General features: G+C 39.7%; 1 protein-coding gene across 2 annotated transcripts in view; it reads left to right on the top strand.

The window, feature by feature from the left end:
- Edem3 (ER degradation enhancing alpha-mannosidase like protein 3) overlaps nt 1-14885 on the top strand; it is a 60245-nt gene that overhangs the window by 36781 nt on the left and 8579 nt on the right. Inside the window, exons 12-19 of one of the 2 annotated variants that reach the window (XM_038349267.2) lie at nt 1240-1323; nt 1972-2096; nt 3666-3831; nt 4111-4265; nt 5229-5325; nt 7176-7367; nt 8256-8421; nt 12702-12887. In XM_038349267.2, coding sequence (XP_038205195.1) covers nt 1240-1323; nt 1972-2096; nt 3666-3831; nt 4111-4265; nt 5229-5325; nt 7176-7367; nt 8256-8421; nt 12702-12887 — 1171 coding nt within the window. Of the gene's footprint in view, nt 1-1239; nt 1324-1971; nt 2097-3665; nt 3832-4110; nt 4266-5228; nt 5383-7175; nt 7368-8255; nt 8422-12701; nt 12888-14885 lie in introns of both variants that reach the window. The other variant, XM_038349266.2, reaches the window with a different exon arrangement.

Raw genomic sequence — 14885 nt, 5'->3', positions numbered from 1 at the left:
AGAGGTTTCTGTCCTACCCGGTCCTGCAGCCGTTCAGTCCCAAAAAACACATAGAGGTCTACATTAATTATAAACTGGTTGGCCTATTAGCTCAGGCTTCTTATTAACTCTTACATCTTAAATTAGCCCATAATTTTTGTCTGTGTTAGCCAAATGGCTTGGTACCTTTTATTGAGGAGGCATTCCCATCTTGCTTCCTCTGTGTCTGGGTGACAACTGCAGACTGAGCCTTTCTTCTTTACAGAATTCTGTTCTGTTTGTCCCGCTTATATTTCCTGCCTGGCTACTAGCCAGTCAGCATTTTATTAAACCAGTACAACTGACAAAACTTTACAGGTACAAGACCATTGTCCCACAGCAAACACTGTTGACTGTTATTGATTAAATTTCATATAGACCAATTTTAATTTTAAGTAATTCCTTGATTTATTTTACTGAGGATTTGACATTATTATAAAATGAAACAGGCTACAATAAAATATACATACTTGAAACTGCCTAGAGTAGAAAATACATAGCTGAAAATACAATAGGAAATACACAAGAGAATAAGTGTTAAGCATCCCTCAAAAATAGTGTGTTAGTTAAAACATAATTACTTGATTTAACATTTCAGTCTCTGTAGGTATATGAAAACAGTATGTTGTACATCATAAACACAGTTTTGTCAATTAAAGAAATTAAAAGGAAGTTAGAACACCAGAAAAGTACTAATTCAGAGAGAAAAGGAAAGAAATAAATGGAAAACTCAGTTATTAGACATTGTAGGTTGTATTTATTGGCATTTCTAAGTGCCATTACTGGGTTTTTCTGAGTTCCTTGTTGGTCCAGTTGGTTATCTAAAGGTGAGGTAGGGTTGGCAAAGTGCTTGCAGTGCAAGGATGGAGACCTGAGTTCAATCCCCAGAGCCATGGAGTGCACACCTGTAACTCCAGACAGGATAATGGATTTCTGGGACTCACTGGCCAGCCAGACCCTCTGTCTCAAGAGGCAACACATATGATTGACCTCCATACTTACATATGTGAACACACACATACATGAACATGATCACACAATAAAAATAACTCAAAGGCTTGGTTCTAAAATGTATTTTAGCAACAATAGTATGTTATGGATGAAAGTTTACCATGACTTGTATATTAATTATTTTTACCTCTTATACATATTGGTTTGTATTATAGAACTGCTTGTTTAATTTTCAGTCACATTTTTATGCTTATATGTTATTCTGTACAGGCATTTACTACAGATTTCAGGGTCCATTGGGCTCAGCATCCTTTAAGGCCAGAGTTTGCAGAAAGTACCTACTTCTTATATAAAGTAAGATAACTTATTATTCTTGGCTTTCCCTTTCTTTCTTGCTCTTTTACAATAACAATAAGTATTTAGTGTTATAATGGTTGGATTTATTATTTCCATTCATTTAGCTATCAAATTGTAGGAAGATGTAAGATATGTTGTAAATGTGATGCCTTTTCAAGAGTCCTTCTGAAGACCGGGATAGAGGCTACAGCCCCAAACCCCAGACTCGGGGAATTAAGATCCCAACTTGTTTATAATTAAGCCCCTCCTGAACACTGTGAACATCTCTGCTGTAAAGAAGAGGATGATGAACAAAAATGAAAACTGGAAAAAAAATGAAAATAAAAAAACCACTTGCAAAGATTTCTTTCAAAAGAAAATTTTATTTATGGATCTGTGTCCTAAGGCAACCTCCCCACTTCAGTTGGGGAGCTCTTTTGAGCATTTAGAAATGTAACTTAAAGACTGAAGCTTATGGCTTCAATTGTTTAAGGAATTCTGTAAATCAAATCCATCGTGTATTTTTAAATCTGTGTCCTGTGTAACGTGTATTCTAGTGCCTGACACAAGGCCTGGCTGGCATCTAGTGGGCTCTCGGTAATTACTGGATGAATAAATGGGTATATGGCAGCATATATGCTATGTCTGTATTCTCCTTTTCAATAGGCTACAGGAGACCCTTACTACCTTGAAGTAGGAAAAACACTTATTGAAAATTTGAATAAATATGCTCGAGTGCCTTGTGGATTTGCTGCCATGAAGGATGTTCGCACTGGGAGTCACGAGGACAGGTAAACAAGCACTTACTCCCTTTCATCAATGATGGATATGGCACAAAGTACAGCTGCTTATGAGGGCTCAGAGACAGTGGAGAGTCCTTGAGATTGCGAACCTTAGTTCATTGTGCTTGTTTTTCAAAAACTCTTGGATCCACTCATTTTAAATTGAAGTGGTGTGTGTGTGTGTGTGTGTGTGTGTGTGTGTGTGTGTGTGTGTGTTTGTCACAGTGCTTGGGGTGTAGTAGGAACTCTGATGTTATTAAGCAGATACATGAAGATTATCAGAACCTATTATTAGGGACATAGAAACATTGTCTCCTGTGCTGTAATGTTTTTTAAATAGTATGTAAAAGAACTTATCAAAATAATAAAAGAGCTGGGTTATGGTTTGTATTCAGTCAGGAATTCTTCAACAGCATAGTCATGGTCAGTGTGTGTTCTGATCTGTCCCTAGTGGGGAGCCCAGTGGTGGCTTCTGAATACTAGAATACTACACTGGATACTAGGTAGATGTGCCATGAAGTACTCACGTGATAAAGGGCACACATATTGATCAGTGTGGTTGTCACATTCCTGCTATTTAATTAGACTTCATATCTCTGAATGGCCAAAAGCTTGATTTGTACTTGGCTAGCCAACTTCTATTTTTAACTATTCGTGAGGCCCGTTATGAACTGTCATTATACTAGTTTTAAAGATTAGACAAAGTCATGCCCTTTGAGCTACTGCATTAGTGAAGACAAGCATGTATAACAGACTTTCAGATGTGCTGCAGATCATGCAAGCTGCTGTGTGATCTTGACTGGAATGTTTCTGGAGAATCCTGAGTCCTGATAGATGAGCAGGAGTTAGAAGAGAAAAATGGATTTAGGCAAAGTCACTGTAGACATGAGGGACACAGTACTCATAGCCTCACAAGGCTGGCCCTTAGTCCCTCTCTCAGGGTGTTTCAGAAATAGTTCCTAGGCTTGGGACTCCCTTCCCTGCCTGTAGCTGATGAGGAATGGCTAAGTTTGGGGAAGTGGGCATATAAATAGCAGAAAAGGAAAGCAAAGACAGACTAACACTTCCCTGCTTGCCGGGTGCTCTTCTGAGCCCCTTTTATGTTTAACTCATGTGATCTCGCAACTCTTGGGAGTATAATTCCACCACAATCCTCATTTTAAAGATGAAGAACCCAAGGGGAAGAGCTTAGAGAGGCGAAGACCTCTGATGAGGCTAGCACCATGTTACAGCAGCGTGAATCATAGTTAATGCGCCCGCTCTATGCCCGGCACTGCACGTAAGTGTCAGGGTTGATAGATGAGACCCACTCCTGGTCCTCCAAGGCTTTGCAGTCAGTGAGCAGGCGGCGGTGTAGTAGAAAGCCTGTTAAAAGCCTGCTGTGAAGTTTTGATGAGATTAATGTACCTGTGAGGTAGGCAGCTCCTCTGGTATTTTATGCCATTGCAATATACTTGAGTCTAGGTTATTCTGAGAGTTGAGGATCGAGGCACTGTAATTCTTTGACCGTTTGAATAGTATTGACTCTATGATTGATATTTGGATTTTAAAATACTTATTTGTGACTTTTCAATTTAGAATGGATTCGTTTTTCTTGGCCGAGATGTTTAAATATCTCTATCTGTTATTTGCTGATAAGGAAGACATTATTTTTGACATAGAAGATTACATCTTTACAACAGAAGCTCATCTGTTACCCCTTTGGCTCTCAACCACAAATCGCAGCGTCTCTAAGAAGAACACCGTGAGTTTAAATTAACGCCTTACTCGGCCTTTCACTTCTACATATGCACTGTACTGTTCTAAGTAAGGAGCAGCCCTAATTAGTTCAGTTAATAAATGCACGGTCGGTAGGAGGGACGTGCTTGTAATATTATCTCGTTGTCTTTTAGGGTATCACTCTTGTTTAATAAAAAATAGTTCCTTTTTACTCATATTATTAAATATAATATATTATGTATGCATAATACTCATAATATTAAATAGCACTGTTATTATTAGTTACATAATTTTTATGTTTCAGACCTCAGAATACACAGAACTGGATGATAGTAATTTTGATTGGACTTGCCCAAACACTCAGATTCTTTTTCCTAATGATCCATTGTATGCTCAGAGCATCCGTGAACCCTTGAAAAATGTGGTGGATAAGAGCTGTCCAAGAGGCATCATCAGAGTGTAAGATATTTTATTTTATATTTGCTAATACTAAGTTAATTCACAGTAGATAACTGAGCGCTCAAGGAGCTGTAGCAATAGTCAAAAAGACTTCCCTAGATCAGACACTGAGACATGTAGTTTTTATTGAATAGAAATTATGTGAACTTTTATCTATTTTTGTTTAATAGTAGACAGTATATAACATTTTAAAATTTCTTTAGCTCATTTTAGACACAAAAGATTTATCAACTATTTCGTTATGTCTTGTATGTACAAGAAACGCTTTCCTCCGTACGCCTGTAGTTTCTGCACAGTACAAAGAAGCTTTGGTTTGGTCTTATTGTTTTTATACTTGCTTCTTGATTGTTAACCAAACTTTTGGCAGGCACATAATGAGCTTATTTTCTCCTATAGAGATAGTTATTAGAAAGGCCATTGACAACAAGGGGGCTAAAAAAATGAAGTGGGCATTTTTATCCACTGATGAAAATATTGTTTTGCTTTTAAATTTTGTGAGGGCTGGAGAGGTAGTTCAGCGGTTAATAGCATCGGCTGCCCTACTAGAAGACCTGTGCCCAGAGGGCAGTTCATGACTGTCTGTAACTCCAGCCCAGGGTATTGGTGCCTCTTCTGACTTCCATGGGTACTGCATGCACATGGTGAACAGATGTACAAGTAGACAAAGCAACAATAGACATACAATTTTAAAAAATTAAAACTGAAAAAAATGTGAGAAAAACATGTTTTTAGAGAAAGACCGCATACATGATCTATTTTATTGGAGTACGTGCACACACACACACACACACGAAAGTGACAGTTTGTTAGTAATCAGATTATGCATAGAAAAATAAATTACCCTAACTTCACCAGTTCTGAAATTTCAATTCTGCAAATATCGACTAAGATTTTTCTTTGGGTTTTATATTTCACTGCTTGTAATGCACAGTTGTAAACCTTGCTTCTGATTCCTTTCTGCAGAGAGGAGAGTTTCAGAAGTGGAGCTAAGCCTCCTCTGAGAGCCAGAGATTTTATGGCCACTAACCCTGAGCATTTAGAAATCCTGAAGAAGATGGGGGTGAGTTTGATTCACCTCAAAGATGGGCGAGTCCAGCTGGTCCAACATGCAATCCAAGTAAGACATTGCTGTGTGGGCTAGGCGCTATCTTTGCTCTTTAGCTTCATAGGTGATGGCATTTGGCTCTTGTCAACTTTAGAGTTGGGAACATTCCTAACTCTGCATAACCATTTGGGAAATTTGTTTAATACAGTCAAAAATAGGATTTAAACTTAAATTTTTTATCTCAGTGTATTGTCTTTCCACTATTTTATTTTGAGTCAATGATTGATTTTTAATATTTATATAACAGTATCCCACACTAGTTTCCAAAAAGTAGTGAACCTAGGTATTTCGTTCATCATAGAAATCAAGCTTTGAATATATTTGTACCTGTAAAAGATAACATACCTTTTAGATAACTTTTTATTGTTTTTTACTTTAAAGTTTTTATAACATAAAACCTTTAATTTATTTACCTTATTAGCACATTGATTTTGAAGAGTGTAATACCCCGAATAATTATAAGCTGTAAGCACACCCAGACAACCTTTGCTCAGCTTTCCCACAGCCTCACTTGTCCCTCAAATTTTATCCATTTTCTTGCTCTCTCCATCTTCCCTTTAAAAGTGCCCAGTGTCCTTATGTCCCAAATTGTGAGCATGGACCCAGTGCCTTCATTTAGGCTACCAATGAAGTAGTGGACCTCGTGGCCTCTTAATCTTTAATCAGTTTAACTTTTCTCTTAACTCTTCATTTTCCTCCTCTTAAAACATTCCCTTCTTTTTGGCTCCCAGGGTGTTGTAGCAACACAATTCCTGTTCAGTTCTCACTGTGAGCCTTATAGAATCAGCGTAGCTCGACTTCCCGGGCACTCCCTCTCAGTGTAGGGCGGTCTACGACTCTAGACGATATTCTTTTCTCTCTATGCTTTTCTTCAACAGTCTTCTGTTTCTGCCACTGGCTTTGAACAGATGACTCTTAGACATATGCATATAGCAGTCATTCTGAACTTCAATCCTGAACGCAGATTCCGTACATCTGCTGTGTATTTGTACATCCCAGCCCCCATCTGCTCTAATTTGAGTCGTATTTTCTTTCTCTGTCGCTCTCCTTTCCTTACCTCAGCTCTCTTCTCTGTTTTCCATTCAGTAAATGCTCATCATTCTCTGAGCTCTTCCCAGGGTTAGAAATTTCAGAGTGAGCTTGAACTCTCAGTGTCTCTCTGCCCTCCGACTCCCTACATCAAAGCCTATTTTTTTCCCTTGCAACTTTTTCCTGTGATGGACATCAACTCCTCCATGGTTGAGACCTAGTTCTCAGTTATACACAAGCAGAACCAATTACTCCCTTGGGCCTTTTCATCTTAGACTTTTAAAACATAGTTAACTTTTGCATGTCTTTCTCCACTAGACACAAACTTACAGACCATCTCCCCAGTGCTTCAGCTTACTGTGGGGACAGAATAGGTTCTTACTACATGTTTGGAGCCTTATTGAATCTGCTTGCTAATTTGGAGTTTCAAAGAGGAAAGATGGGGGTCAGGCAAGAAACTTTTTCCCTTAAAGGGGAAGCCAATAGAGATAAAGAGCAAAAGGGTGCTTGAGCTTTGATAGAAGCACAGTTTCAAATCTCCATCAAAGTGTTTCCGTGGTGGGGAAGAGACACTGATCAAAGCGACAGATGATGCTGTTGAGAAAATTTAATTCCTAAAAGGTAGTGCATTGAGGGCAAGGTAGATAAAAATATTTAGTGGGGACCAAAGCTAAATGGGAAAATTCCACGCAGAAGTCTGTAATTTAGGAAGTCAAACAGGTGGGGAAATTTTCAGGAAGGAAAGCTGAGCTGAACTGAGTGTGTTTCTTTCCTAGGCTGCCAGTTCCATTGACGCTGAAGATGGGCTGCGGTTCATGCAGGAGATGATTGAACTGTCAAGTCAGCAGCAGAAAGAGCAGCAGCTACCTCCACGAGCTGTACAAATTATTTCCCACCCATTTTTTGGCAGGGTAGTCTTAACTGCTGGACCAGCTCAGTTTGGGCTGGATCTGTCTAAACATAAAGAGGTATGTGCACTCCAGTATGTATACTGATATTAAAATCGAAAGTATTTGATTACTTTGTTTAGTAGCTTCTTGTTTAGAAGTTGGAGGTCTGAGTACACATTTCAGTGGCAGAAACACACACTCGGCTCAGACCCTGGTTGTAGTCCCCACAAAAAACCAAAACATTACTGTAGCATTCAGCCTCCTACATTTAAATTAAAGTGGTCTTAAATTGGTGTACAGCTACTGGGGAGATCTCTCAGTCATTAATGCTTGCTGTGCACACATGAGGACCTGAGTTCAGCCCCAGAACTCACATAAAAGCCAGGCATGTTAATGTGCCCTCTTACTGTTTTGTTTTCGAGACAGGGTTTTTTTGCTGACAGTCCTGGCTGTCCTAGAACTCACTTTGTAGACCAGGGTGGCCTCAAACTCACTGAGATCTGCCTGCCTCTGCCTCCCGAGTGCTGGGATTAAAGGCCTGCTTTACAACTACCCCACAAGCATGTTAATGCCCTCTTAACCCCAGCAAGGAGAGGGTAGAGACAGGAAGATCCCTGGAGGATCCCTGGCCAGCCAGCCAAGGCTATTCTGTGATCCCCAAAATCCAATGAGAGACCTAGTCTCAAAAGGCCAAGGCTAATCTGTGATCCCCAAAATCCAATGAGAGACCTAGTCTCAAAAGGTGAGGTGAATGGCTCTTGATGAATGATAGATGAGATTGCTGATTGATCTGTAGTTTCTGCATGTACACACACGCGCGCGCGCGCACACATACACACACACACACACACACACACACACACAGAAAGAGAATTCCAGTTTCCTTAAAACTCACAATACTGAACTTAAATGAGTAGATTGTAATTGAAGAAGATAAAAGATTTAGGTAACTTTTTTTCCCAACAGACAAGAGGATTTGTTGCAAGCAGTAAACCCTATAACGGTTGTTCAGAGCTCACTAACCCTGAGGCAGTGATGGGGAAAATTGCCTTGATACAAAGAGGACAGTGCATGTTTGCAGAAAAGGCCCGCAACATCCAGAATGCTGGAGCCATTGGCGGCATCGTTATTGGTGAGTGCACCTCTGTATCAGCGTATTGATCACAAAGAGGCAATCTGGGCGATTTTCCTTTATATTTTCTAAAATCTTATCAAAGGGTTTATCAGGTTATTTTTATTTTGACACCATAAAGGATAGATGATTCAATGACCTGATAATTGACAGTTTCTATTTATTTTTCTTGAAAACCCAGATACTGGCTTCTGTCTATTAATATCAGTGGAAATATTTGGGCTAAGGTATGAGGGTGGAGTTGGAGTGCTGGGAAAATGTGCCACACCCTTGAGATCTAAAGTCCAGTGTACAGCCTTTAGAGACTTCCCTTCTCACACGGCGTGGCAGGCTTTGGAGCCACAGATAGTGGCTCTGCCACAGAACGGCAGTGCAGCCTTGGCCCAGCTCCGCTTGTTTGTTATCTTTTCTTTCTGAAGAAAGATTTTTTTTTTTTTGCTTTTTTAAAAAATGATTTTATTGAGCTATGCATTTTTCTCTGCTTCCCTTCCTCTCCCTTTAAAACCTTTCCCATGGTCCCCATGCTCCCAATTTACTCAGGAGATCTTGTCTTTTTCTACTTCCATGTAGATTAGATCCATGTATGTCTCTCTTAGTGTCCATATTGTCTAAGTTCTCTGGGATTGTGGTTTGTAGGCTGATTTTCTTTGCTTTATGTTTTAAAACCACCTATGAGTGAGTACATATGATAATTGTCTTTCTGGGTCTGTAGATCGAGCGGCAGGGCTGCGTCCTGCCACCCGGCTAGCTTTATACCCGAAATAATTACACGGAAACTGTATTCATTTAAACACTGCCTGGCCCATTAGTTTCAGCCTCTTATTAGTTAATTCTCATATCTTGCTTTAACCCATGTTTAGTAATGTGTGTAGCACCATAACATGGTTGCTTACCAGGAGAGATCTTAACCTACGTCTGTCTTGGAGAGGAGAAGCATGGCGACTGCTTATGGCGACTGCCTGAAGCGTCTGCCTCACTCCCAGCATCCTGTTCTGTTTACTCCACCCACCTATGTTCTGACCTATTGGGCCAAGCAGTTTCTTTATTAATTAACCAATGAAAGTCCTCCATCACTGGGTCTGGGTTACCTCACTCAAAATGATGTTTTCTAGCTCCATCCATTTTCCTGCAAAATTCAAGATGTTGGTTTTTTTTCTGCTGTGTAGTACTCCATTGTGTAAATGTGCCACATTTTCCTTATCCATTCTTCAGTCAAAGGGCATTTAGGTTATTTCCAGGTTCTGGCTATGAAAAACAAAGCTGCTGTGAACATAGTTGAGCACATGTCCTTGTGGCACAATTGAACATCCTTTGGATATATACTCAAAAGTGGTATTACTGGGTCTTGAGGAAGATTGTTTCCTAATTTTCTGAGAAATCTCCACAGTGATATCCAAAGAGGTTGTACCAGCTTGCATTCCCACCAGCAACCTCTCCAGCATAAGTTGTTATCAGTGTTTTTGATCTTGGCCATTCTTACAGATATAAGATTGAATCTCAGAGTTGTTTTGATTTGCATTTCTCTGATGACTAAGGATGTTGAGCATTTCCTTAAGTGTCTTTCAACCATTTTAGATTCCTCTGTTGAGAGTTCTCTGTTTAGGTCTGTACTCCATTTTTTTTATTAGATTATGTGTTCTTTGAGTTTCTTGAGTTCTTTGTACATTTTGGAGATCAGCCCTCTGTCTGATGTGGGGTTGGTGAACATCTCTTCCCACTGAAGAAAGATTTTTTTTTAAGCTACAAATACTGGATAACACATGAGCACCAGTCGTTAGGACTTCTTATCCCAGTGGATGTTCTTCCACTGAAACTACAAATTGCCAGCTTTACCCCTGTATTTCAACCTATGAGTTTTGCTATTCCCCAACACTCCCCCCTTTTTTTCTCTTTAACAAGCTACGATTAGCAGCAGGAATATATATTTTGTGTGTTTAAGGTAAAAAGGCATTTGTATTTAGAAAGAACTATAAGACAGATCAGTTGAGAACTGACCAGGAAAGTCCACTTTCCATTTTCCTTTCCTTAATTAGAATTCATGTCTACACTGAATGTACATAAGACATTTAATGGGTTGGGGTTGTAGCTCAGTGGCCCTGCTGTTGATTCTAGCATCGTGAAAGACAGAAGATGTGACCACTTAAGTATTAGGATCTGTTTCAGCAAAAACTATTTACTGTTCCCTTTGTTTATTCTATATGGGAACTAAAATGTTGATTTAAGTGAATAAATTTCAATAGTTAAAACGTTTTAGGAGAAATTGTGTTTAACAATTTAAACCCACATTTAGCAAGCTAGAAGTGTGGACCTCCTTCACCTCGTACCTCAGTTTCGGTGTTGCTGAGACATAGCCACGTGGAGTCATATGGATATTGTCTCTGAGTGCTTTGAGTCACAGCAACGGGTAGTTGGCAGAGAATGCGGGCTGTTTAGCATTTGTGTTGTGGCCAGTTACAGGACATTTTGCTGACTCCTGACTTAAATCTTTCTAAGTGTGTATGTGTACAAATTTGTTTGTATATACATATTCATGTGTATATATGTGTGGAGGCCACAGGTCAGCATTAGTGTCTAAGCAACTCTTCCACTTTATTTTTGAAGCAGTCTTTCATTGAGCCCAGAACTCATGAATTGACTAGATTGCCTGGCCAGTGAACTATGGGGGTTACCTGTTCCCCAGTGCTAGGGTTACAGATGAACATCACCATGCCAGCTTTTATTTGATCACTAGGGATCCAAATTTGGGTCCTTCTGCTGGTGTGGTGGGCACTGTGCCAAGTGAGCCATTTCCCAGCCACCTTGAGTCATCCTGTCCATCGCTGGCTGTTCTCACATTGAAACACTCTCACTGAAGAATTTAATAGATTTTTGTCACTATAATTTTGAGCATTTCTTACTTTACCAAGAATTAAAAACAGAGATCTGAAGTGTAAAACAGTGTGGGATGTGTACATCAATCTTAAAAAGTACCTTTTCCCAGTTTCTGGGCAGAGTCTTCGTGGTGCTCTGTGACTTATAAAGACTGTCAGGTCAGACGTTTTCTTTAGTAGCTGTTGATGTACAATTCTACACTGGGGTCTGTGGAACAACAAGGAGATCATGTTTTTTCTTCTCACAAATTTTAATTTTAAAAAGAAATTTAACATGAGTGTGTGAGACTTCTTTCTCCTAAGATTTTCTTTCTGACAAAATATTTTTTCCTTTGTATAAATTTGAGTTTCATTTTTTTTAATACAAGGACTAAAAATACTAGAAATACAACTTACCTTAGGACTTATTTGCCTGCGGGGGGTAATAATTTACTTGTTATTTTAAGAAAGAAGGTTGTTTACTACGTGGAAAGGGGTGCTCTTCTTACAGCCGAAGAGTCAGACACACAGCTGGAGTTGACACGGCACACGTGAACAGAGTTGTCACAGCTGACACCTCTCGTCTCTCTCCATCCAGCGCTGTCTGGTCTTGGGCTCTCTGGCAGCTGCGCCTCCTCTCCAGCCCTCCACACCTGCTCCCTCTGTTTGCAGCTCTCACGCGGCAGCCAAGCCCTCAGGCTGAGTCCCTTACACGGACTGCGCCCACCACTAGCAGAAGCAGTCTTTCTGGGTGGCAGTTGTAGATCCTAGAGGGACTGGAGGTCAGACAGCCATCTTTTGATCAATTACTAAGAGAACACATTGTGTTGGCCACTTATTTGGGCCTGTGAAGCAAGTGGTGTGTGAGACGGCACTGCCATTTTCCTCAGGAGACGGTTGTGTCATGCTGGGAGTGGATGTGATTGGCACTTACACTGTCAGAGAATTTAACTGCTGCGTAACCAGTGTGAAATAGCAGTATTGTGTAATTCACCTTATTCCTAGTTAAGTAATCCGTGGTCTAAACGTTTGTGATTTCAGAGCATTTTAAGGTTTTGAGTCAGGAGTGCTCAAACTGTAACATCCATTAGATGAAATCTGAGTTTTCATAGTTCTGCCTGTGTGATCCAGGTCACTAAAACCTTTCAATTAAAACATGTGAAAATATTCCAGTTTGTGTCAAGTAATACGTTATAATTTATTGAGAGCCATTTATAATTGTGCACTCCAGTAGATTTTTTTGAGTTTAGAGTTTTTACTGCTTTCAGTTATTTTCTTAGGCTAAATCATAAAGTTAGTTGATCTGAAGATTACATTCATTTTCCTGGAGCATAAAAGTCCTTTCTGTCAGTAGGAAAAGCAGCAGCAGCAGCAGCAGCAGCAGCAGCAGCAGCAGCGTGTCCCTGACTGCTCTGTTTGTTTTCTGGCCAGATGACAACGAGGGGAGCAGCAGTGACACTGCCCCTCTGTTCCAGATGGCAGGTGATGGGAAGGACACGGACGACATCAAGATCCCCATGCTCTTCCTGTTCAGCAAAGAAGGAAACATTATCCTGGATGCCATCCGGGAGCACGAGGAGGTGGAGGTCCTCCTTTCTGACAAAGCAAGAGACCGAGGTAACAGCCTGCGCTGCTGCGCTCGTCCTGTTAGCCCGGAAGCAAAGGTCCTCACAAAAGTGGCACAGGCTTTCTTTTTTATTTTTAGTTTGCTGGTAAAACAAGTAAAAATTTTAGAAAGTTATTTAGAAACTCTTGGAAATAATAGTAATTTATTATATTTATTTTATTAATATTATTAGCATTTATTTTTACTGTATCATTAATTTATATGTAATATTAAATAATAAACTATTATAATTTGCTATTAATATCACAAAATATTAATAGTAATTTATTATAAATCATAAAGCATTTGCTTTGATGACTGAATTAGAATGCTTTTAGAATTACGTTTTTTACGTGTGTACAATATGATAGTAGTCTCACCAGCAACCTGTACTCTGAGGCCACTGTTGACGGAGGCATTAGAAATACAGGCACGTCTTCCTGCTGCTATATACGTTTATCACATAGATTTTATACTACAGGAGGTACAAATGGCTTTGCCTGACCAGCAAGATACCTTAACTCATAAGAATATAGAATCTTCCTTAGGCTAAAGGGTTGTTAGTAACTTGAAAGTCACTGTGTAAAGGCTGCAGAGTTTTCACACCTGAGGATTTGGAACTGTGTCTCCCACCCCCCTTAAATGAATGGCATGTATAATCTGTAAGGGGTTGTTATAGCCCATAGGGTATTTAACAGATACTCAAAAACTAACTGAATTCAGCGTGACTGCCCAATGAGACATCTTTTGAAAAGGCCAACAGTACAGTGCTGCTCCAGTCAGTGTTTTGTCTTCTTGTATTGCTTTGGTCTTTGAGAGTCTTTGAACTGCCAGTTACTTAAGAGCCGTGGAATGAATGAGTTGGGTGTGTAAGGATGTGTAGTCGGAACAGAATACAAATAGGTCCCGATCTTCTTAAACCCGCCTATGTTCTTGAGTTCTTTTTTCCGGGCCCTTTTCAAAATCCTCATCGTTCCTCCTCTGCTGTGCAGCAAACACAGGCAAATTAATTCTAATCTGTATAACACTTTAATGCCTTTGCTTTCCCCCTGTTTTCTGCTACCATTGGAATTTCAGCAGCAATATTAAAAGGTAAAATGATTCCAAGCTACATTATTAACAGTAGTAAGTATCTTGCATTAATAAACCAATTATATATGCGTGTGTGATGTCCACACACGCATATATAATTTTGTTTCACTGAATATCATGGTAATATATGGCTTAATGCAATTAATAAGTTCCATATTCAGTCAGTTGTCCCATAATAAGTCTTTATCGATCCTGCTATAACTAATTACATTAATTATATATTCCATACTCTAGGTGAATTCACTAGTCCATGCCCATGCAAGAGTCACTCTGATAGCAACATCGGTGCATAAGAAATTAATTACTTTGGATCATTTTATTTATATAAAAGTAAATATTTAAAATATTGGCTTGTTTTATAAGCACCTGTGGAGGTGAGGGGCAAACAGGAGTTAAGACTGTAATTATGATAAAGAACATGCTCACCACACCAGGAGAAGGGTAGGAAGAGCAGTCAATTCTACTAGAAAAGAGTTGCTAAGGAATAGTATTCCCATAAAAACTGCAGTAAAAAGACATTACATAAATGATGCTGTGAAGCACTTTGACAGTCCGTCACTTGTGGAGCTGTTAGTCTTAGAGTACACCTTTAGTAGTAGAAGGGCTAAGGTTTGTGTATGTAATAGCACTCTGAGAACGCACAACTGTTAGCCAGACAACAGGTTATGATGAATATCTGTAATCACTGTAATCACTGTAAGAGAAATCAGTGATAACAGCTCATTCAGGTCAACCGCTTTCTCCACTTAGGATACTACTCTTAAGAAGTTAAAGTCTGCAGTGGTCATCATTAATTTGTCCCATACCATCACCATATCGTGACTACACCTGTGACAGTATCGGCTGACGCCCTGTGCTGGGCCAGTCAGTCAGAATCCCACGTGTAGACACACCCCAGGCGACTGTAGCGCAGCACT

Source organism: Arvicola amphibius, chromosome 12 (genome assembly GCF_903992535.2).
Source record: "Arvicola amphibius chromosome 12, mArvAmp1.2, whole genome shotgun sequence".
Classification (NCBI taxonomy): Eukaryota; Metazoa; Chordata; class Mammalia; order Rodentia; family Cricetidae; genus Arvicola; species Arvicola amphibius.
This window is presented reverse-complemented; position numbering and strand designations above follow the sequence as displayed.